Source organism: Fusarium redolens, assembly GCF_020744475.1.
Source record: "Fusarium redolens strain MPI-CAGE-AT-0023 chromosome Unknown BKA55scaffold_5, whole genome shotgun sequence".
NCBI lineage: Eukaryota > Fungi > Ascomycota > Sordariomycetes > Hypocreales > Nectriaceae > Fusarium > Fusarium redolens.
The window spans coordinates 1,166,052-1,186,924 of NW_025763668.1; the positions used below are offsets into that span (position 1 = coordinate 1,166,052).

Here is a 20,873-nt window from a genome sequence, read left to right on the forward strand (position 1 = left end):
ATAGGCATCAACGTGAAGAGTCGTATAAGAATGGCGTTATTTCCACGAGATGTCTCGTTGCTAGGAAAAGTCTTGTTGTAATAATTTGCTGCTATGCTCATAAAAAAGAAGAAAGAGAATAAAAGGTGATAGTGAGCTTCGACACTTTAAATGCAAGAACTGGTTAAAAAAAGAGTTGGTTGGGGTGAACATCGTGCGGTAAGCAAGATGCCACCATTGGACAGTTGAAATGTGCTGAGGATGTTAAAGTGGGGCCAGGCACCATGTCCTAGGCAACATTATAATAGACTCCCCTCTTAATCTTCACTTCATCATCAACCCGATGGGTTCTCTTCCTCTCAGCAGCATTCAAGTGCCTCCAGCCCAAGGCCAAACGCACTCTCACACCGTCGTCTTCCTGCACGGCCGCGGAGATAGCGCTGCCAACTTCTGCAACTCGCTCCAATACTCGCGCGACTCTCAAGGGCGCACGCTTGCCGACGCTTTTCCGTCTTTTCGACGGGTGTTTCCTCAAGCGCCTAAAAGAAAATGCGCCAGTTCACCCGACGAGTGGAACCAGTGGTTCGATGTCTGGAACGTGAGCAATCTTGCGGAAAACGAAGATCTGCAGGCAGAAGGACTTAGAGAGGTCGTACCCACGATTCGCGACATTCTGGCCAAGGAGGCAAGTGACTTGAACGGGAGGTGGGACAAAGTCATTTTGATGGGAATCAGTATGGGCTCTGCAACAAGCGTGCACACGTTATTCAACCTCGACATCCCAACCCCAGACAAACGACTGGGCGCCTTTATTGGTTTCAGCGGGCGTTGCCCGTTTGCCGGCCGAACACTTGATGAGATGCGCATGAAGCTTCAAGTCGATTCGTCCCCCCCACACAGTGATGTTCTCAAGAATACGCCTATGCTCTTGGAACATTGCGTTGACGATCCGTTGGTATTGGTGGATTGGGGTAGAAAGCAGTGTGAGATATTGAAAGGGTTCGGAGCGAATGTAACATGGAGGGAGTATGGGAATGGAGGACACTGGTTCAATTCACCCCATGGCATGGATGATGTGGTGGGGTTTTTGAGGACTGTACTTTAGATGGGCATTAGAATGGTAGACTTGAACGTTAGGAAAGGGCCATCTCTGTCATGCGTGATTGGAAGGCGGGCGCCCAGTGCAGCTCGTTGGTCACTGTCGTGATCGGCATCAATCTCGTTGATCGCAAACCTTTACTCTTCTTGATTGTTTTCACTCGAAGGCGCATTACTAGAATTATCTTTATACTGGGCGAAATGCTGTGATAGCCACTGGCACATCCAGATCGCCGAAGATTGTAAGTTGGATGACTCCAAAGGCAATTCCGTTGTCTTTGACTCCGGGGCGGTGTACCGACGTTTGTGTAGGAAGATAGAGGTGAGCTGCGCCTACTCTGTAGTCATTCATGCAATCCAGGCTGTTGAGGGAGTCCCTCCAACGTTGACTTGAACGTGAGAAAGTGGAGGTTGGACCATATAGGCATATTTTCTCAACGTGACATTCTTTTGTTCCTTTGCTAGCCTCATATGACGTGAGGAGGGTCCAGGCCCAGCCCTGATGGTCCGTATGAAGTAAGTGATGCTGGCATTGAGGCTGAGTCTTATTTTAGCTGATGAATAAAGTGCATGACTATATTTTGGTCATGTTCAAGATATCAGCCGTTATTGAAATGATTGGTCTTTTCAGAGTAATCTCGGAGAAAAGGGCAGGGCTTACCCGCTCTCTAGGCATAATGATGAATTCACATGCTACGTAAGCAACGCATTTCAAGGACCCCGAAAACCCGTTTTCCCGATTCGAGTCTTCGTAGCGCACCCTAGCATAGGGTACCTTGGGTGACACCCTTGCAAGCTAAGCAGATCATGTACGGGGTCCGCGCGCAATAATGTCTAGTCTGGGTTGGAGCCGTCGGATAATCGGCAAGTAAGACCACATCATCCCGGAACTCTAATTGGTCCGGTCGTACATTTTCGACATGACCTGAACTCCCAAACTAATGAAGCCTCCAAAATCGTAGCATGAGATTGCAGAATGGCCGAGCCTCAAAATTACGAACGTTACGAGACAGCAGGGCTGAGCTACATTTCATAGGTTACGGGATGGAGAATGCCCAGCCAGTGCTACTTTGTGACGCAGCTCTGAGTGCCAGGGCTGACACGGATGCCGGCCTTGGTGACTTATAAGTACGATAGTCCTGGCAGTTAGCTTGTTATTTACTAAGAATTAAGGCATAAAGCCAGACCTGGCAGCTCTCATGAAAATAAACATTCTTAATCTCTGATTATTTCCAAGTCAACATTTCAGCCATGGAGAGACACGACATGCTGTACTCCGACGTAGAGTCCGCATCATCGTCAACATATCAACACTCACAAACGGATATCTCTGTCCTGTCAGCATCTACCGCTGCATCGACTGTTGTCCCCGACGAGGGCATTATCGCAAGGACCTATGACGCCGCCAAAAGTCTGTCGCACATAAACTGCCCCCACCAATTACAAAGAGACCACCAAAGGAACAGCTTCACCAACACGACCACAAAGGCAGCATTCAATCACGCCTACCAATCCTACGCACAAACCTCTCATATGGGTATTCTTGACCCAGCATATAAAGTATTCGTTAGTAAGAAAGGCTACGGATCATTGATCTACAAGATTCACGCCAGGACCGTTGTCGTCGCCGGGGACCCATTATGCTCAGAATTCCATCGAAAGCCACTCTTGAGTGAGCTTCGCCGTTACCGCTGGGCTCGCGGTCTATCACTTGCATTCGTCGGGATTAGCGAGGACTTTGCTAAGTATGCCCAACAACAAGGCTGGGCGACAATGCATTTTGGCCATGAAGCTGTTCTCAACCCCCTGACCAACAAGGTCCTTCGAAAACAGGCAGGCAAGCGGATGATCTCACAGAACAAGCAACTCCTTGATCCAAAGCGTGGTGGTATAACGGTCAACATCTACTGCCCGGGCATTAATGAAGCGGATTCAGGTCTGGAGCGCCAATTGCAGGATCTTTATGATGATTGGAGGGAAGACAGAAACCGGAAGCATGGAGACGGCTCACAGGCTTTCGTCACTGTCTACAACCTCTTCTCGCTCCCTGAATCAACAATCTTCTTATACACTTCTGATCGCGATGGCAAAATTAACGGACTTGCAACACTACGAGAACTCGGTGCAGAGACAGGGTATCACCTCGATCCTTGTATTGCGTCCCAAGATGCACCACGAGGAATTTCAGATCTCCTTATTGTCACTGCCATGGAGCTGCTGAAAGCTTCTGACATAGGCTACATGAGCCTTGGCATCGAGCCCCTCAATGAGGTTCAAGAGGTTACGGGGTCATCGAAGCTTGTGTCACAGCTCTGGAAGAATAGCTATAACCAAATGATTCAGTCAGTGCCTGTGACAGGCAAAGCAGCATACTTCAAGAAGTTCTGCCCAGATGAGTCGCTTACCTCGAAACTCTTTATATGCATACCCAGCAAAGGAATTCCCGTTCGCAGATCAATTGCTCTACTGCAATTCGCGAACATGAACGTCGGGCAACTATTGACACAAATACATCTTGGAGACCGGCACAGGGAAAAGCAAACACTACAATCTTAACCCTGTCCCTCTTTTCTTTTTCTTTTTGTATAATACTGTCACTCATACATATCAGGAGCGGGGATACCATTCAATCATTCAGTTTCTTTTGTCACATAGATAGAGCAAGTTTTATTATATAGCGATTCATGATTACAACATTTGACTTCAACCAAGGGCTCATACAAAATATTGAATCTTGCTGGATAACTCACAGGAAACTTTCTAGACAGCCCTTGTTGTTAATGTGATATCATGCATATTCAACATCGGAATTAGATTAGTCCGGTCCATGTGATTACCTCGCGTCTGGTAAGCTCATATCTTGCTGTTGGTTCTTCAACTTCCTTGCAACATCATTACCGTTAGCCTAATTTCCTCGCTCTTTTTTGTGTCACTTACATAATATTTCAACATGTCTCACAACACTTAGAAGAATATTGGTTCAAACGAAGGTGAGACAGAACTTGCGGGTTATCGGCGGCATTGATGTCTCCTTCTAACTACTGATCCTTGTTGTCCCCAGTGCCGTCACAACATTCAAATAGTATTCGGAACCACGACTGGCTATGTCTACGAAATGTCATCATATGGCAAATTCTTACCATGGTCAACATGGGACTAGTCTTGTATGACTGGAAAGGTTGGGAGAATGAGCGGCATTCAGCGAAAGGGCGAATGATATTTGGAGCGCTGCAGACAATTCTCTTGGGTATTGTTTTGCTCCAAGCTTTCTTGCGGAAGCAACGAGCCGTTGATCGTAGATCTTAGCTATTACCTAACAATAGAGAGCACAGCATGTATAATTGTGCACACTTTCGTCATTCGTGCTCAAAATTCTATAAGATGGCGCAGTACCTCATTGATGACAAGCTGCTACAACATCGGATCAATTTCAAGACCAACAGGTCCTGTGATGGGTACAAGTAACACTACAGATCAAATCACTTCGTACAATGTAGGGATTTAATGCAGTGAAACAGCGTAAAGCTTGATTTTCGACAAATCTCGGCCCAGATAGCTTCAATCATGTCTAGCGCTGACGATGGCACAACGTTCTGTGCTATGGTTTGGTGTATAGAAGATGCATCGGGTATCGCCGGTGGGCAATGACGGGTATATCGGGACTGACGTAGGGTCTCTGATCGGCATAAATAGAACAGTCTTCCACGCCATCCAAGAACCCATTTCATCACTTCAATTTTAATACCATGGGAAGTTGAAGCTATTCCATCACCGACCCAAGTATTTAGCAATTGTGACTCCTACCGTAATGAAGGCTGATAACATATCTATGCAGGGAGGAGGATGCTACAATGAGAACTCCGATCTTCAGGCACAAGCGATTGATAAGTCTTTGGAGTTGCTTCTCCCTTCGGAACATCAGGGTACGGTACCCTTCATGTTGAATCCATTGACTTAGGTTTCTGCCGGCTGATATGCAATTTCGCATGTCTATCAATAACCTTGGCTGATTATGGTTCCTCCGAAGGCAAGAACTCGTATGCATCTTCCTAATGATGGCATATCAAATTCACTAAACCTTTGATATCAGTTTTCAGCTTTTTTCCAAGTACCTAAGAAAGTTACCCTCCGTTACATCAGCAATATTTGGTCTTCAATGATACACCATCCAACGGCTTCTCTAGTCTGACGTCAACAATCCATCAAAACTGGGATACCGCCTCGCAAGACGGAAAGGTTTCCATAATTACCCTACTGTCTCCAAGATCATACTTTGAGCAAGTCCTGCCAGATGGCTTTGTTGATGCTGGTTTCAACTTTACAGCCTTGCATTGGCTACGCAGCATGCCAGATGCATCTTCAACCCCCTCGTCGTTGTCTGCTGCGGCTCATGAGGACTTTGTCACTTTCCTCTCAGCCCGCCATAAAGAGGTCCACCAGCATGGAACTATGGCGCTCTGCATTCCCAGTCACGGTGAGATCAGCGTTTTGCCGACCTTTAGATGTTCTGAAACCTCTCTCCGCAACCTCTACGACAAGTATCAAGTCGACCCAACCATTGCTAGACGGCTTCCGATGTACTTTCGGAGATTGGACGAGATGCTGGCATCCATTGCTGCTGTCGACACAAGGTGGAGTCTCAAGAACCATCATACTCTGCCATTAATACACACGTCGTGGTCACCCGAGGTAATTGAGGCAAGTTCTGAAAGAGCCAGAATGTGTGCTCGGAGAAGATACGCAGATGCTGTGGCTGGCTTTGCACTTGCAGCATGCTCTCAGTTCTTTATCGACGGTCTGAAACCTCAAGCTTACCATGGCGAAAGCTCTGAAAATTATGCGATCCGTTTGAAGCAGAAATTCATGACGACTTCACCTCTGCGTTCAAAGAAGAGTTTCTACATACTCACTGCACGGATAAAGTTGGGTTCACATATACGCTGCTGGAGTTGGAAAGATTGTAAATAATACACATCTCATGCAGTCTATTGTCATATGGTCCGAAAGTGGGAAGCTGGAAATATCATTATTCTTTCAATGTTACTAGTGTAGCCATATTACCTCATGGTCAAGTTCAATCACTTTGCGTTGCACCGGTTTCAACAATCTCATACTCCCTTATTTACGAAAATGTACTTAGATGACTAGAGTCTTAGGCATTATCGGGCATTATGCAGTGTGATCTGTATGGTGTGATGTGTTGGAAAGCCGCTTCAACGCGTGTTTGTTGTTTCGCCACCTGGGAGTCTCTCATAGGTCCAGGGTGCATGTGTTCGGCCTCCTACATGCATTAGCTAAAGTCGGCTGGGAGAAACTGGGAAAGGACGTAGCCCCAATTGGCTGCAGTTTTGAGGCCAGCTTTGGAACCAATAGTGATTAATTTGCCGCTGCAACCCAGTTTGCCAAGACTATTGTCGTTCTTTTGTCCGGTTTGCGTGTCTTACTACATATAACACTACTAATCTCGCTCTTCCCTGTGGTTTGCCTTCGAATGAAAGAACCTCCGGCTCACCGAATCATTCCCATCATGGCCGAACTTACGACAGATTTATACAGGCCTGAGATAGTAGACGGCAGCAGACAGTCTCTTGCTGTTGTCGAGACCTTATCGCCAACGGACGAGCTAGTCAACGGACCCGCCCCTGAGGTCAAGATTCTGAGCAAGAAAGAAAAGAAGAAGAAGAAGAAGAGAATTAAAGAAGAAAGACTACTCGCCGAATCTTCGCAAACACCACCTCCCTGTGTCAATGGCCAAAAAACTGTCTTTGCAGATGGATCCGTAGCTGTCGAGTCAGTTACGGCGGCATATGATCCAGAACCGTTGCCTACTGTATCTGAGGCCATCATAGAAGCCGCACTACCCGAAGATGATCCAGTTCCAGAGGTCGAGAGCGTTTATGAGCCATTATCTGAGTCTCCTCTTACAGGACACATCAATGGTGGTAAGCTTGCGTTTTCTCTTTTTGGCATGACTCTCACACCGTTACAGCCGTAGAGATTGATATACCGCCGCCAGTCCCAGATGAGCCACAAGAGGTCATATATCTCCCATTCAGCGCCCAGCATAAGCTCATGGTGCATCTGCAGGAGCGCCTGGAGACTATGTGTTTTTCTTTTGCACAGCGCGTCATGCCGCATGCTCTTGAAGCTCGCGGTTGGGATTGTCCAGAAATGGTTCAGTTGCATCACTGGATGGAAGATTCTGTTTTTCAGGACTATGCGGAGCAGAAGGTTCCTGACGTGGAACAGCGCGGTCAAATTCTCAATTCCGTGATCGAAATTCGGCGTTGCGCTGTTGATCGCAAGCGAATCGACACGACCGTATTGGATACTCTTGTTTCCTCCGCTTTGCGACTAGCCAAGCTTGTTGAGGAGGCAGCTTCAGTCGATGAGATTGAAAGATTGGGCGACAACGTTGTCCAAACAGCTGATCGGCTGGCGGAGGAAACACAGGTACTACAGGCCAGATACGAGACGAAGCTGCAGAAAATTGCTTCTGGCAGAGCAAAGTTGGATATTTTTGAGGAGAGAACCAAAGCCGCGCTGTCTAAAAGGCTTGAACAAAGTCGTGCTATGGCCAATGACAGGATCATCATGCTTATACGGGGGGCAGAATGTTCAACCCCAAAGGTAGCTCTGCCTGGAGTTTCAACCGCAAGATCTTGTCTTGACTGGATAAATGACCTTGAGAGTAGCCTGGCACTTGGAGAGGATGATCATGAGGACCTTTTCCGTTAGGAGCATGTCAACGTTCACTTTAGGGTGCCTTCGTTATGGCTTTTCAAGATTGGACTGTGCACGAAGTCCCGTTTAGCAACTCTTACTTGGCTAGCAAGCAAAACCTGCTGTTCGTAGCCTGACTCATTCCATCATTATTAATAACCTTCATCATTACCTTAGCCAATGTCGTCAGTGTTGCTTAGCTCACAGAGTTTCTAAGCACCTCGGCAATGTGGGATAACCGGCGGCACCAGCCTCACGGACCACCCCAGATTCTGATTAATCAACTCGGGAACGAGCTGAATCGGGACCGTTATTCATCAATGCCGACTTTAGTGCGATATGTGGGTTCATTCTTCACCGTAGTGGAGTTTAGTTCCATACTGGCGGTTCTTGAGTCGTTCCGTAAGTGGAGATATCGTCCGATGCCTCGGCATCTATTTACTCCATCTCTGAGGGAGCAAGAAAATTTCGAACCATAAATCACCATGTCAGAAATAGCTAATCAAAGCGTTCCTAATCTTACACTAGACTGGCCTATGTCTTTTTGTAGCTACGGGTGGAGGCCTGGGGTTTTCTTACCTCCCTTAGTTCATCTACACTGGGTACCGTATAGCCGGGCCCTTCATTATGCATATAAATGAATACTGTCCCGAGCAAAAAGTGCTCCTGATAGATCTCTTCTCCATTCTATCAAACCATTGATCCGTCTATTTCACGACTATAACATTTACACTTCAATAATAAAAAGATGGCCACCGTCGTTATTCAGTACCCTGTCGGTCACGACTTTGATGTCGACTATTATGTCAACACGCATATGCCTCTAGCTCACAAGTGAGTCTCAATATCCACCCTTGCCTCCAAGAAAAAGTTTAACAAACCATAGGCTCTGGGGTCCCCAAGGTCTTGTCAGTGGACAGGTCATCAAGCTCGGTGGAGACAGCCCATACCAAATTTACACTATCATCACATGGGACAGCCTGGCTTCATTCCAAAAGGCCAGCGCTTCAGAGGAGGCCAAGGAGATCAGGGCTGATGTGAAGAACTTCACCACCGCGACGCCTACTTATGTTATTGGCGAGACTGTCGCCAAGGCTTAGCCTACATATCATCCTCAACGACATGTCTGCCCGTTGACTAATAGTCGTCCCTATGCCAGAGAATCTTGGTCACGAATGAAGAAAGGATATAATGTATTATAAGAGAAGAAATGAGCACCATCTCATCAATAGAGACTGAGCAACGGCGCACGTGCCATAGTTCTAAGAAAAGTAAAGCCTTAGTCCTCATCATCCCGACTTTGCATTGAGTTGCCATCTCATCTTTCCAACGTCAAGATCCTCATCCGGGCCCTTGGTTTCCTTGACCAGCTCGAAATCTCCTTTTTGGATATACACCACAGCGGCATGCTAAATCCATGTCAGTATCGGTCCCCTCAATTGAAGGGCTCGGTGTACTTACCGTTCCCAGTGTCAGGTTCAACATGCCTTCAAAGAACTGCGGCTTGTATTCTTTGGTGGCAGTGTTATTCTTGATAAGGCTGAGGATGTTTTGAACTGCAACCTCGCCCTGCATCATGCAAGCCCGAGCTTGCTTTGCGCCTCCAGACTGGGCAACGTCGCCAACTGCAAAGATGTTTCGTTGGGATGAGGGCAAGTTCTCGACTTGAAGTGTTGGCTTGACTATGATCTCTCCGTTGGAAGCAATACTCTTTGGTGAATAGGTAGCGAGGAGATCAGATCGTGGGCGAAGACCAGTGCAGGGAATCTGCCATCTCATGTTAACTTGGGGACTTTCTATGGTTGATCCATTACGTACCACGAGGTCAAAGGTTTTAGTCTCTCCGTTGGAAAAAGTGAGACTGGTCTCCTGGACAGAATGACCAGCATCGCTCGGGAACACGGGTCTCTCGCCCAATCGGACCTCAATATCTTGATTCTTGAGTGCAGAAACGACATGATCGTGAAGCTTGTGACCAAATCTGGGCAGGAGCTGTTGTCTGGAATGGATGATAGTAACCTTTTTGTTAGGGTACTCTTCTTTAATCTCGGTTGCCAGCTCAACGCCGACCGCTCCAGCTCCGATGACGGCAATTCTATCAGCCTGAGCAACGCGTTGCTGGAAGCCTCGCAGCTCTTCAATTGCATCATCCTTGACTCTTGCGTTCAATCGAGCTGGAGGAGGCTGAGCTGCGCCGGTGGCAATCACAAGATAATCGTAAGGAAGGGAAATGCCACCGACAGTGTGGACATGCATCTCGGTAATATCAGATGCTTCGTCACAGACTCGTTGAAAGATGCCATCTGGTGCGCCTGCAGCGATGTTGTCGTACGTGATGAATGCATTATGCTCTCGACCCGACAGGACGGAATTTCGAGGGAAGCTGAACGCGTAGTTGAAGTGAGAGTGCTTTTCGATGAGAATAACGCGGTAACCGGAGGGAAGCGTATGAGCCAGGCGTTGGGCAACTAGGCTTCCAGCAAAAGAGCCTCCAACGACGATCACGACACGTGAGTCAGGTAACAATCGATATGTAGCTTTATGGATAATCGATTGTCCCTTATGAACTGCCATGCTGGCAAGATGTGACACAATGACTTTGACAAAGTCGAAATAGAAACTTAGCTGCTGGAGATTCATCGTGACGACGATGGGGCCCGTTGCGCGACAGATTTGGAGACGTTGCAGATCCACTAAAGACCAAATGCAAGATGATCAGATAAGATCTTTTTAAATGAGGATTTTCGGACAGGAAAGAGCATAAGCGGAAGCGGGTTGATCCGCGGACTCCGATTTTCCATGCAGAATCAGTGGGTAAATGACGGAGATAAACGAATAAACCGACTTTCAGCGGTGATTTCGAGGTTTGGGACAGGGGGTTCTCCGAAGTCGGCCTTGATCAAACTAGCTTATAACGAAATCGTTTTGACAATAGCTTATAAACAAAATGGGGAGAAGAAAACTGTATATTTAGAGACAAATATTCAGCCAACGAACTATTGTAATAATCAATATCTGCTCATCTGCTTTGGTGAGAATGAAAAATGGACGTAGCTCAAGTATGTTCCTTGACCCAATACACCGAGACCGATTCGGGAAATGTGTATCAAAACACCCAAAGTCGTGACAGTCCACCCACGCCGGCAGCTGGATCTGTTTGGCGGCTGCTGCGTCTAGACCCTGATCCGACCACGTCCTCGTCATCAGAAAAGCTTGGCGGTTGGTCTTCTGGAGGCGGCTGGATCCATTCCGTGCTGCGTTCTGTCTCAGGCCTGCTGAGAACCTTGATTGGTTCCTCATCAGAAAGTTCAAAGCTTTTGCCGGCAACCTCTACTGTCATCTCCCATTGCAGGCGGTGCGTGTGGCGGATATTGAATGTTTGGAAGGATGGATATAAGTCCCGGCTTCGCTGGAGACGGAGACCAAGTTTCGCTCCGATATCGAGACCCTCTGATGGCCCCATCTCAGATGGTGAACCACTTCCCTGCAAATGCTGCCCCTCCGTGGCTGGTGTCTTCCACGGGATGTATAAATCGTTGTCATATTGATTAAAGCCATCTTCAGCATGTAGAGTTATCCGAGCCTGGCAGTCTGTCTCATGAACATTCTTTCCCTTGGGACACTTGATCTCCGTCTTTGCAACAACGTCCATGAAGATTCGGGTTATCTGAATTGAAGGAAGCCCGGGTTTTTGTTTCTCAAGGTCAATGGCATCAGGTGGAACTGCCAAGACCAGGAATGATATGGGATTCGGACCTTCGATCTGCAGAGTTGTCGGAGCCTGAACTTCAACGCTGGCCACCATAGGATTATGTCCTTGAATAGCGAGTGTATGACTTGTTGTGTAACGTTCTATTTCGTTCATTAAGGGCACTGGGTTTACATAAAGCATCCTGAAAGGCAGTATTGCTTCAACTGTACCAGAACCTCTTGATGTTGTCTTCAAGTCTGCCTGCAAGTAATACTCGACGAATGCTGACATTCCAGACATATAGTCATATCGTTCGATCAAGAATGTCGGCGGGAGAGGTTGCTCTGATACATCCGCTGTGAGATAAGTCTGATCCGGCCCTGCCAACAGCTGTAGTGCAGGTCCATCTATGTTGTTAGGCAGACTGATTGAGAATTTCCAGCTCTGCTCCGTATCGTTCTCAGCAATATGTAGAGGGCCTTCAAAAATAGCTTTTGAGTACTCGGTCGATTGCACAAGATCAAAGCGTCCACGATGTGTCGATGTCAAGTGCCCGCGCCTAGCCACCATTCGCGATTTACTCCTTGCATGCAATGAGATCCTGGCAGTCGCTGAAGCGGCTACAATGTGGGTTTTCCGTGATATCTGACCCGTAATCACTTCTCCAGGAATGTATGTTGAATCTGGACGATCCAAGTGGATGGTGAGCTCAGGGCCCTTTTTGACAGGAGTTTGCGGCATGTTGGCGGAACTATCATTCGTAGTATCTTGTCATAGAACTAATCTATCGTAGTCTACGTGAGGCTCCTTGATACATAGATAATGGACTCGAGTGAGCAGCGTCGCGTGCTCTCGTCAGACGCGGAGAAATAAAGTCGCATCATTTCCATTTCCAGCCAAATGTACGTCATTGCAGCCTTACAAGCCACCTTCAATCGGGTGCTTATGTCGTCTCTCTCTGTTATCAGGCGCAAGGCCTATAGTATCAAGAAACTTAGGACCTCTATCCTAAATAGTAAAAAGACTTAGGTAAGTTTAGTATAGACCTAATAGACCTTTAGACTAATTTTTTTAATACCTAAGCTTAGGGTCAGAAGTTTTCTTGCACCCTGAGGAACACCTAACTACAGCATGATTGGATAGCGGCCCGCGGCATGGAGAGAGCGATTGCTGTGTTGGTCTTTGATCTCGTTTTTCCTTTCTACGCAGCTCTCAGCACAGCCTCTCTCGAGCGGAAATGTCAGATAATTGAGGCTGAAGCCATGAACTTTAGGCATTACGATAAAGTCAGGCTTAATGACTCAAGCAGGGGCAGAAATTCCGAGATTCATCTTTATTGTAAATAAAGTCGCTGGCTGGAAGATAAGAATAGCCTCAAAGGATGTCACCATGCTACTTGCAGTTGGGCCAAGACCCTTGATTTAATTTGGTGGCTTCAATTTATTGGCACTATTGACAACTATTAGCGCGCTAGACCTGCCAAATGCACTGTTAAATCCTTCTGTAATCTTATTCTCAGCCAGTAGACCCCCACTGAAAATCGAACATGATATTAAAATCACAGCTGAGCCAGAATTCTCTCTGATATTTTCCGGGAATTTAATTTACTCTTGATTGCCACCTTCAATGCCAAGATGGGCTCCCAAATCTCTATCGTGACGTCAAACGATGCGACCGCCGTCGCGAGCGCTATCTTCAACGGTCCTGGCGTTTCAATCACCGACGCGACATTTGAGAAGTCATATTACGAGGAAAATGGACTCGGCGGCAATCTAGGCAGTGCAGGCATCTTTACTTCTGGTCCTTTTGGCATCGGATCAGGCGGTATTTTGACCACTGGTTATTCACGCGACGCGGATGACAGCAGTTATGGCCAGAATGTTGATACGCAGATTGATGGGTCAAATTACTGCGGACCGGACACAACAAACGCCGCTGTCTTGTCCGTTGAACTCGTCGTGGAGCCAGAGTATAATGGACTATCCATTGAGTTCATTCTTGCGACGAAGGAAAATTTGTAAGTGGCCCCTCACGTGTTTAATGTTATCGCTAACAAAACCTGTCAGCGTTAACCCAGATCCAATTGGCATCTACCTAGACGGTGTTCAATACGCCGTGGATACGTCAGGGCACAGAATTACTGCCAAGTCCGAATACTTGACATCTCCGATTGGCATTACCGAACCGAATAACCCTTCTCGAAGCACAGCATACGACAGATCTTCACCTCCGCTGATCATGGGTCTTCCTGCAGCCCCTGGTGAACATACAATGATCTTTGCCATTTGCGATGCGAACAACGGACTTCTTGACTCGGGTCTTATGGTGAAGGCTGGAGCATGTGTCGATTGCGACGCGGACATCAGGATCAACTATGCGACTACAACAACAACTGTTGGCCCGACACCCTTTGTGCGCACAATCCAGGCTTCTGGAACCGTGTCTGGTACGGTTGTATATGGCGAACCCGAAGGCGCTACGACTACTACTACTGAAGAGGTAGGTACTTCAACCGAAGTTACGACCACTACAGCAGAGGCAATTACTTCGAGTGAAGGTAGCACCACCGCTACAACTACTCAGAGCACGGAAGTATCTTCCAACACTGAGCTTTCATCCACCACTCACGGGGACCTTACATCAACACAATCGTCAGAATCTCTGTCTTGGAGCGAAAGTTCAACGCCAATTCTTACTACCACTACCAGTGAGGAATTTGCATCAACAACCGGAATGATGACCACTTCCGCACCATCTACCACCACGATGTCAACTCAAGGTGGATTTACTACAATTCGGAGAGGATGCCGGCCGTAATAGTTTAGTTGGGGTTTTTTTGCGTCAGCGTGTGAGGGCAAGTAATAGTTCTGCTTGGTTGATAGTTCAAACTTAATATATAGGCCTTTCTTCCTACTAGCTTCTTAATGGAGCCAAGGAGAACCCCATGTTTCGAAGGGGTTCTTTACAAACTAAGTTTACACCCTGGTCCCTGTCGCCATCCTCTTGTAACTCGCCTCAGTCTTCTCACGGATTCTTTTCCCCCAAATCATCATTGGGACATGAAGAAACGCCATAGCCAGTGCCCATAACCCCATGACAATCGTCATATTCTGCAGGCCTTGAGCATCAAGCCATGGAACGAGGGCGAACGAAATGGCGATGCTGAAGGCATTACGCATAAAGGCAACCCCGATAAATGCTTCTCCGGTGATCTAGTTACAGTTAGCATAACTTTCTCATTGTAAGATCATGTTATCACATACCGCTTGGTAGCTGTCGATGGTCACGCAAAGCGCAACATCGCTCAAACCACCAAGACCAAAACCGAAGATGGCACTACCAATACTGGGATATATCCAATGCATACCCTGTCACTGTCAGTAGTTCAACGTGATGAAAGGTGAAGCTTTGCATACCTTTGCTGTAGTGATACCGAACATGATAAAACCACCGCTCATACAAACTGCTGGGAAGTGGTTCAGCTGAAGTCGCATTTCCGGTTCGTAATACCCGTAATTCTTTCGCGTGAACCAAATAATAGCTCGATCGGAAATCGCACCGTAGGCTGAGCCCAGGATACAGCCGATAAAAACTCCCAAACTCATGTTCCCAACCCCAACGGTGCCGAAGTTATACGGTGGCTGTGTGAAAACGATAGAAATGATTGACGCTTGAGCGGATATCCAACAGAGACAAAAGGCATATGTAAGGGCTGTGTACATGACGGCTGGGAAGCGAAATAAAATAGTGACCGCGGTCCGGACAACGCCAAGCAGGCTTTCATCTGTTTTCGTAACAAGGCGCATGCGTTGACGCCATGTGAGAAGGGGTATATCCGAGTTGATTCGATGTAACGGGGCATTTGATGTTTTCAATGTGACGCACGTGCTCATGTCACCAGTCTGGGTTTCCGAGATATTGTCCTTCTTCGTGGCTGGGATAGAAGCAGGGACCTCGGGGGATAGTTGTTGAGCTTCGAGATGCGGTATATACTTACTTTCTTCGAAGAAGAAACAGAAGTAGAGCAACAGAGCACCGTCAACTGCTGTGATGATCCAATAGCAGCGCCTCCAGTTTCCATCCGCGGCCATGTATCCTGCAATCACGGGGCTGAGAAAGCTCTGCTGTGTATTAGTAACGATTCCTCTGTCGATATGGTTCTCGACTTACACCAATCATGACCATCACCATGTATAGGCCATTTGCACTACCGCGTTGATGAACGAAATACAAATCGGCAATCTGGCCTCGGTCAGTGTAATCCTTCTCAGTGCATTATTTCCATACCGTCATCTCGACAATACTCTCATTGGTTGCACTAGCCAGTCCAAAGATCAACTGTGATACATATAGTTCTGCCAGGGTCTTCATACGCGCCGACCAGATGGCCATGGCGAAGATGATGGCTGTTGTGAGCAGGTACATCGACCGACGACCGTACTTCACCGCTGGAGGAATAAACAGGATACAACCAACAGTGGTTCCGACATAGTTGAGGGCGTTGGCATTGTTGAGTTGACCATACGACCATCCGAACTCTTGGTTCCAGAGGACCCAGAAGATAATCGGTAAGGATGTTCTGTCAAGATTAGTGGCTGGTTGCTCGATTGGAGACTCTGGTAGCTTACTGCGTAAAGATGGTGGCCGTGATTGCGAGAATGGGAACAAAGTTCATGGACTTGCGAGCACGCGACCAGTTCTAGCCAAGTCAGTAAAGTCAATCGCATTGTATTTGACGCATTCATACCAAAGGATCGTTGGGGTCGTCAGTCGGCATTGGCTGCTTCACCAATTGAGGTGTTTCGATATGGCCATCCTCTTTCAAGAACGTGAGCTTGGGAATGACGCATACGTATCAGTTTACTCACCACCAATGAGCCGCACAGTACCCGGCGGTGTCGTAAACTCTGGAGGAGCTGGTGCTATTTTTGTGGGCATACTGAAAACGAGAAGGGTATTGCTAGACAGATCTCTGTTGGAAGAGTTGAGCTGTGGACTGATGTGACTTCATATCAGCAACTGATCCTGGGGTTTTATGTAGGTGGTTATCTCTGTATCAGGATGGCTAGTTGTGATACCTCCTGCGACTCAAGATAGCATGGCCAGATGGTCGATCGCCTTGGGGCTCCGCCTACCTTGTACGGTTAGTCTTATCGTCCAAGTCTATCCCAGCAGCCGGGGTTGTTGTCCGAAATGCGGGGATGCGGGGAACAGTCGAATATGAGGTTGAGTAGCTTGGCAAAATACGGCAATCATGTTGACCAGTACTGAATCTGATCTTTATCTAATTGGGTACATATCATAGTTCAACGCAAGGTTTCTCTATGAAACGGTTGACTTGGTCAATAAGATGTCAATGAGTTGGCCTGATCTATCGTCTATCTGCCTACGTAAACATCTTCAACCTTCTGTCCAAGGAAGTTGGTCAATCGCCAGCAATCTATCACAGCAGCCCCTTCAAATGACTGCATAGCCCCAATGGCCACGATACCATTCATCCAGTTGTACGGACTATTTCCCGCTGCTTCAAAAGTGATATGAGTAAAGTATTCCACCTCATCCTGCGTATAATCTACGTCAATTGAGTCTGGCTGGGAGAACTCGATGCCTGGCCCAGGTCGGAACAGCCCACGAGCCTGCACAAAGATATGATGGCCATCATTTGTCTTGATTGTGTACCTCGCATCTAGCTTGTAGTAGATCTATTCCTCTTTGTCAACACAGAATGCAGCAACGCATGTAGTTAAGGCGGCTACCTTCTTGGAATGAACTTGTTCTGCCCAATCAGCACCACTGTTCTCGACAACGGTGCCCTCTATACCTGGACCTTTTACAGTGCCAGATTCAATAGCTGCAATTGACCTTGTGATACCCGTGCCTTGTATGTTTTCAATATCGTAGCCATTGGTTGGATGCATCTTGGCAACAAGGCGGTACACAAATTCCAACCCCGGAGCTCGCATTGCCGGCATGTCGGGGTAAAGCTGGTTACCGGGGCTTGGCTGGGTAGTTTGAGATGGCTGCGACATTGCTTCAACTGGTGGAACAAGAGAAATCTATTGGGTGGCTTTCAGTGCTATCTCCAAACCGTCGAATCTGTTAAACTTGTTTATATAACTATCTATTTCTTAAACAATGGTGCTCGAGAGCTTCAAAGCTCTCGCTTTGACATGGAGGGCAATCAGTCCCGCGCGGCATTGCATACTTTTTTGGGCGAGGCGTAGAAGTATTGTTGATCTTTACCGCTTTAAGTAGCCGGTGCCGCGCAAATCGAAGGTCCAGACCTTGTCTCTGGTTTCTGCACTAAAACGAGACAGGGACGGGTTTCACGGGTTCCGACAATGCGATAACCCGCGTGTTCAGCGTTCGTAGTTTTTGACATTGAGAGTACTGATAAATCAAGCGCAGAGTAGTCGCCTTTGTTCCTGGCATCGATAATTGTGGTCATCATGTCAAAACTGACGAAGAGTTCTTGCAAAGTGCAGATGAGGCCACTAGGCCTAGGTATGTTGGTTAACCCCTCCACAAAACTTTATAACTGAATATTTCTAGATTATGGCTCAATCAAGACTGCTGCAGAAATCATCAGCCTTTCTTTTGCCTCGGATCCCTTGATCCGTTGGCTCTCTCGTGATCGCTCTGGTCCTGGTTGGGAGACTCTGACACCTACCCTGCAGCAATGGCAAGAGGCGCGCCTACGCGAGTATGCAGTCCGTGGGATCGCTATGGAAGCCGTTACAATGGATGATATCCACAAAACCGTTGGATCATGTTTTTTATTTCCTCCCAGGCCACTGTATCGATGGCTGAATCCAATGTGGTGGCCGTCATATTTGAGAGTTTTATGGGACGAGTGGTGGATTCAACCATGTGAACCGTTCAGTGCAGAAAAGGTAATGGAACCTGCACGCATGCCAAAGATGATATGCCTAACAAACTCTCACAGAGGATCGGAATCATGATGGATTCTCATAACGATTTCGAGGCGAGGATCAAGAAGAAGTATCCACCAAATTCTCTCCACTACCTCGAGATTGCTGCGGTCAAGCCTGATGCACAAGGGATGGGAGTTGGGAAAACGATCATGCAATGGGTGGTACAGAAGATAGGAGATTCTCCATGTTACATCGAGTGTACAGACAAGAAGAATGTCGCGTTTTATGTCAAGTATGGGTTTGAGGTTGTCGAAGAGAAGGAACTGGTGGATGAGGAGGACGCGATGCCATCAACGACTTTGTTTTACATGGTTAGAGATAAATCTGAGTCACTGACGTAGCTAGAAAGGCTAAGCTTGCCGGAAAATGCTCTGAGGCTTCGTTTGTTTCTTGTATTAATAGCTGAATGTATCTTTGAAGTGACTCCGGAGAGGCGGGAGTTATGCAGGAAGTATACCATTTGTGCATTCGTTATGCACACGCTAAGCGGCTTCAGGTTAGCCTCTGCTCATTCACGTAACAAGTTATGGTTATCGCGTTCACTGATAAGCGTATCTCAACGCTAGTCTATTTCTGGTCTCTTCTCAAGTCCCCTCTTGATCTTGATGTTTTGACTCGTGGCGACGAGTTATCTCGGCCCGAGGCATCACCCCTCACGTCGATTGAGACATTGGAAAAGACTTGATAACAATGGAAGTCGGCCTTTTGTCGAAAGCTACTGTTACCACCGTATATAATCAATTCACGTCGGGTTGTAACACACTCCTGTTACGCGTTTGGCTCAAGCGTCCATGAGCTCACGGTCGCGACGTGGGTAAGTAACTTGTTTGTAGCAACGGCGATATCTCATACTAAGAGTCTCCAGTTGCTGGACCTGTAAAAGAAGACACAAAAAATGTGACGAGAAACGACCCGTCTGTGAAAGATGTGTCCAAGCGGGCATGACCTGCGAGGGTTACAAAACACGATTGACATGGGGTTCTTCAGACACTGCAAGCTCAGCAGGGGCTGGTATAGTCTTGAACCCAGTTCGTCCACCACGCCAAAAGAATAAATCTCTGCGCGATAGAAGGGCAAGCCCTGCTGTTGAAAGCGTGGGAGACCCTCTGGTGAACTTGCCCGACTTTTCGTCAATCCAGTCACCGGATGAGCTGGATCTGCTATGTCTGCAATTCGAGTCATTCTCCGAAGGTTTACCAGATGAGGAAGTCTCACAAAAGCTCATGAACACTTGTAAGCAAATAAACTGATGTCTTGTGTTTCTCTAACCAGGATATAGTTACTACCATCGGATACCAGACGCTCACAGGTCGTGCCGGACATGATACCATGTTCAAATCTGACATTTTACCACTTTGCGAAGATAGTATCTGTCTAAAGCATGCATGCTTAGCGTATCAAGCAAGTCTAGATGTTGGTACCAGCCATTTGACACCTCTATACATGCAATCGGCTCTATCGAACTATCTCAATGACTTGGACAACCCAAGCATGTTGTGCCAAGACGTAACTTTGGCAACGGGAGTGCTCTTATGCAGCGTCAGTGTAAGTAGAGACCTCATCTTCATACTGGAACTACACTGATACTCGCAGATAAACTCACTATATATCTGGTCACCGCTGTTGAAGGGCCTGCACGGGGTCCTCCAGGCACGTGAGCTGTTGAATGATCCGCAGAGACCCCCCCTGGCAGACCATCTCCTCGAAGCTGTCGCACTGTTGGACATACCGTTCTTCACTCTGAATAGGATTACACCATCCCTGGAAATATGGAAATCCTATGTCCAACCCAACAAACACTCTGGTATTGAGCAAGTGTCGGGGATACCTTATAGCCTGATGAATTTGCTAGCGAACATGGACTCGACCACTATCGAAAACGATCTATTGCAGTGGCCTGGGGAACTTGGCGATGAGTTTGCACAGATTCACCTCTGGGAAGCGTTTCGACTCGCCGGTATTCTTCACAGCCGCTGTCTGGCTGATCATTGCCAAGATCGAACAACTCCACCGATAGCCAATGCCACCACCGAAATATTACGCATGAAGGTGTTTGCGTCGATTCAAGCAATCATCGGAATCGGCACATTCAACTTTCGACTCTCACTCGCCAGAGCCATATTATACCCTCTTTTCATCGCTGGTATTCTGGCAGAGAATGCTCAAGAACAGCAGCTGACCCGCGTGGCCTTTCAGTACATAATGCAAAAAGGGCAAGAGGGAACGGAACAGATAATATTGGATATTGTGGAAAAAGTTTGGAAGAATGGAAAAGGTGGCAACGAAGCGTCCAAGTTAACGATAGCTACTGAGGCTACGGGGGAGTTGAATGCTGAGATACATCTTTACTAGATGCATTTTTATTAAAAACCTCCTAGAGCTTAAACCCAATGGTTTGTATCTCTGTATATGGCCTCAACATAATTTGATGGATAATAGGAAAGATC

At 47.3% G+C, this 20,873-nt stretch overlaps 11 protein-coding genes across 11 annotated transcripts; 7 read left to right on the top strand and 4 right to left on the bottom strand.

Annotated features, from left to right (window-relative positions):
* Nucleotides 1-322: 322 nt before the first annotated feature.
* BKA55DRAFT_505909 (Alpha/Beta hydrolase protein) lies at nt 323-1,084 on the top strand (the record flags this gene model as incomplete). Its single annotated transcript, XM_046187228.1, has 1 exon — nt 323-1,084. One exon carries the CDS (start codon nt 323-325, stop codon nt 1,082-1,084), a length of 762 nt encoding a protein of 253 aa, XP_046051988.1.
* A 1,147-nt stretch (nt 1,085-2,231) lies between these two features.
* Nucleotides 2,232-3,779, top strand: BKA55DRAFT_562292 (uncharacterized protein). The gene has a single exon (XM_046192262.1). It carries the CDS (start codon nt 2,329-2,331, stop codon nt 3,631-3,633), a length of 1,305 nt encoding a protein of 434 aa, XP_046051989.1. The 5' UTR covers nt 2,232-2,328; the 3' UTR covers nt 3,634-3,779.
* Nucleotides 3,780-3,955: 176 nt separating this feature from the next.
* Nucleotides 3,956-4,436, top strand: BKA55DRAFT_562294 (uncharacterized protein). The gene is made up of 2 exons (XM_046192263.1): nt 3,956-4,067; nt 4,139-4,436. The coding sequence occupies exon 2, from the start codon at nt 4,219-4,221 to the stop codon at nt 4,381-4,383; it is 165 nt and encodes a 54-aa protein (XP_046051990.1). The 5' UTR covers nt 3,956-4,067; nt 4,139-4,218; the 3' UTR covers nt 4,384-4,436.
* Nucleotides 4,437-5,421: 985 nt separating this feature from the next.
* On the top strand, nt 5,422-7,815 carry BKA55DRAFT_592049 (uncharacterized protein; the record flags this gene model as incomplete). The annotated part of the gene is made up of 6 exons (XM_046195335.1): nt 5,422-5,923; nt 5,968-6,037; nt 6,340; nt 6,485-7,019; nt 7,067-7,586; nt 7,665-7,815. 6 exons carry the CDS (start codon nt 5,422-5,424, stop codon nt 7,813-7,815), a joined length of 1,779 nt encoding a protein of 592 aa, XP_046051991.1.
* Nucleotides 7,816-8,548: 733 nt separating this feature from the next.
* Nucleotides 8,549-8,900, top strand: BKA55DRAFT_687581 (uncharacterized protein; the record flags this gene model as incomplete). Its single annotated transcript, XM_046199086.1, has 2 exons — nt 8,549-8,634; nt 8,687-8,900. 2 exons carry the CDS (start codon nt 8,549-8,551, stop codon nt 8,898-8,900), a joined length of 300 nt encoding a protein of 99 aa, XP_046051992.1.
* Nucleotides 8,901-9,089: 189 nt separating this feature from the next.
* BKA55DRAFT_505948 (uncharacterized protein) lies at nt 9,090-10,440 on the bottom strand (the record flags this gene model as incomplete). Its single annotated transcript, XM_046187231.1, has 3 exons — nt 9,090-9,209; nt 9,262-9,567; nt 9,619-10,440. 3 exons carry the CDS (start codon nt 10,438-10,440, stop codon nt 9,090-9,092), a joined length of 1,248 nt encoding a protein of 415 aa, XP_046051993.1.
* A 233-nt stretch (nt 10,441-10,673) lies between these two features.
* BKA55DRAFT_297442 (uncharacterized protein) lies at nt 10,674-12,324 on the bottom strand. The gene has a single exon (XM_046185585.1). The coding sequence runs from the start codon at nt 12,230-12,232 to the stop codon at nt 10,907-10,909; it is 1,326 nt and encodes a 441-aa protein (XP_046051994.1). The 5' UTR covers nt 12,233-12,324; the 3' UTR covers nt 10,674-10,906.
* A 699-nt stretch (nt 12,325-13,023) lies between these two features.
* BKA55DRAFT_736082 (uncharacterized protein) lies at nt 13,024-14,394 on the top strand. Its single transcript, XM_046201321.1, has 2 exons — nt 13,024-13,508; nt 13,558-14,394. Exons 1-2 carry the CDS (start codon nt 13,126-13,128, stop codon nt 14,306-14,308), a joined length of 1,134 nt encoding a protein of 377 aa, XP_046051995.1. The 5' UTR covers nt 13,024-13,125; the 3' UTR covers nt 14,309-14,394.
* Nucleotide 14,395: 1 nt separating this feature from the next.
* On the bottom strand, nt 14,396-16,573 carry BKA55DRAFT_562300 (major facilitator superfamily domain-containing protein). Its single transcript, XM_046192264.1, has 8 exons — nt 16,360-16,573; nt 16,239-16,309; nt 16,120-16,190; nt 15,779-16,070; nt 15,662-15,733; nt 14,908-15,612; nt 14,755-14,859; nt 14,396-14,703 (listed from the first exon to the last, which is right to left on the bottom strand). The coding sequence occupies exons 1-8, from the start codon at nt 16,427-16,429 to the stop codon at nt 14,467-14,469; spliced, it is 1,623 nt and encodes a 540-aa protein (XP_046051996.1). The 5' UTR covers nt 16,430-16,573; the 3' UTR covers nt 14,396-14,466.
* A 296-nt stretch (nt 16,574-16,869) lies between these two features.
* On the bottom strand, nt 16,870-17,599 carry BKA55DRAFT_639204 (uncharacterized protein; the record flags this gene model as incomplete). The annotated part of the gene is made up of 2 exons (XM_046197099.1): nt 17,248-17,599; nt 16,870-17,127 (listed from the first exon to the last, which is right to left on the bottom strand). The coding sequence occupies exons 1-2, from the start codon at nt 17,518-17,520 to the stop codon at nt 16,870-16,872; spliced, it is 531 nt and encodes a 176-aa protein (XP_046051997.1). The 5' UTR covers nt 17,521-17,599.
* Nucleotides 17,600-17,940: 341 nt separating this feature from the next.
* Nucleotides 17,941-20,778, top strand: BKA55DRAFT_592054 (uncharacterized protein; the record flags this gene model as incomplete). The annotated part of the gene is made up of 6 exons (XM_046195336.1): nt 17,941-17,995; nt 18,044-18,373; nt 18,412-18,763; nt 19,352-19,659; nt 19,790-19,971; nt 20,020-20,778. 6 exons carry the CDS (start codon nt 17,941-17,943, stop codon nt 20,776-20,778), a joined length of 1,986 nt encoding a protein of 661 aa, XP_046051998.1.
* Nucleotides 20,779-20,873: the final 95 nt, after the last annotated feature.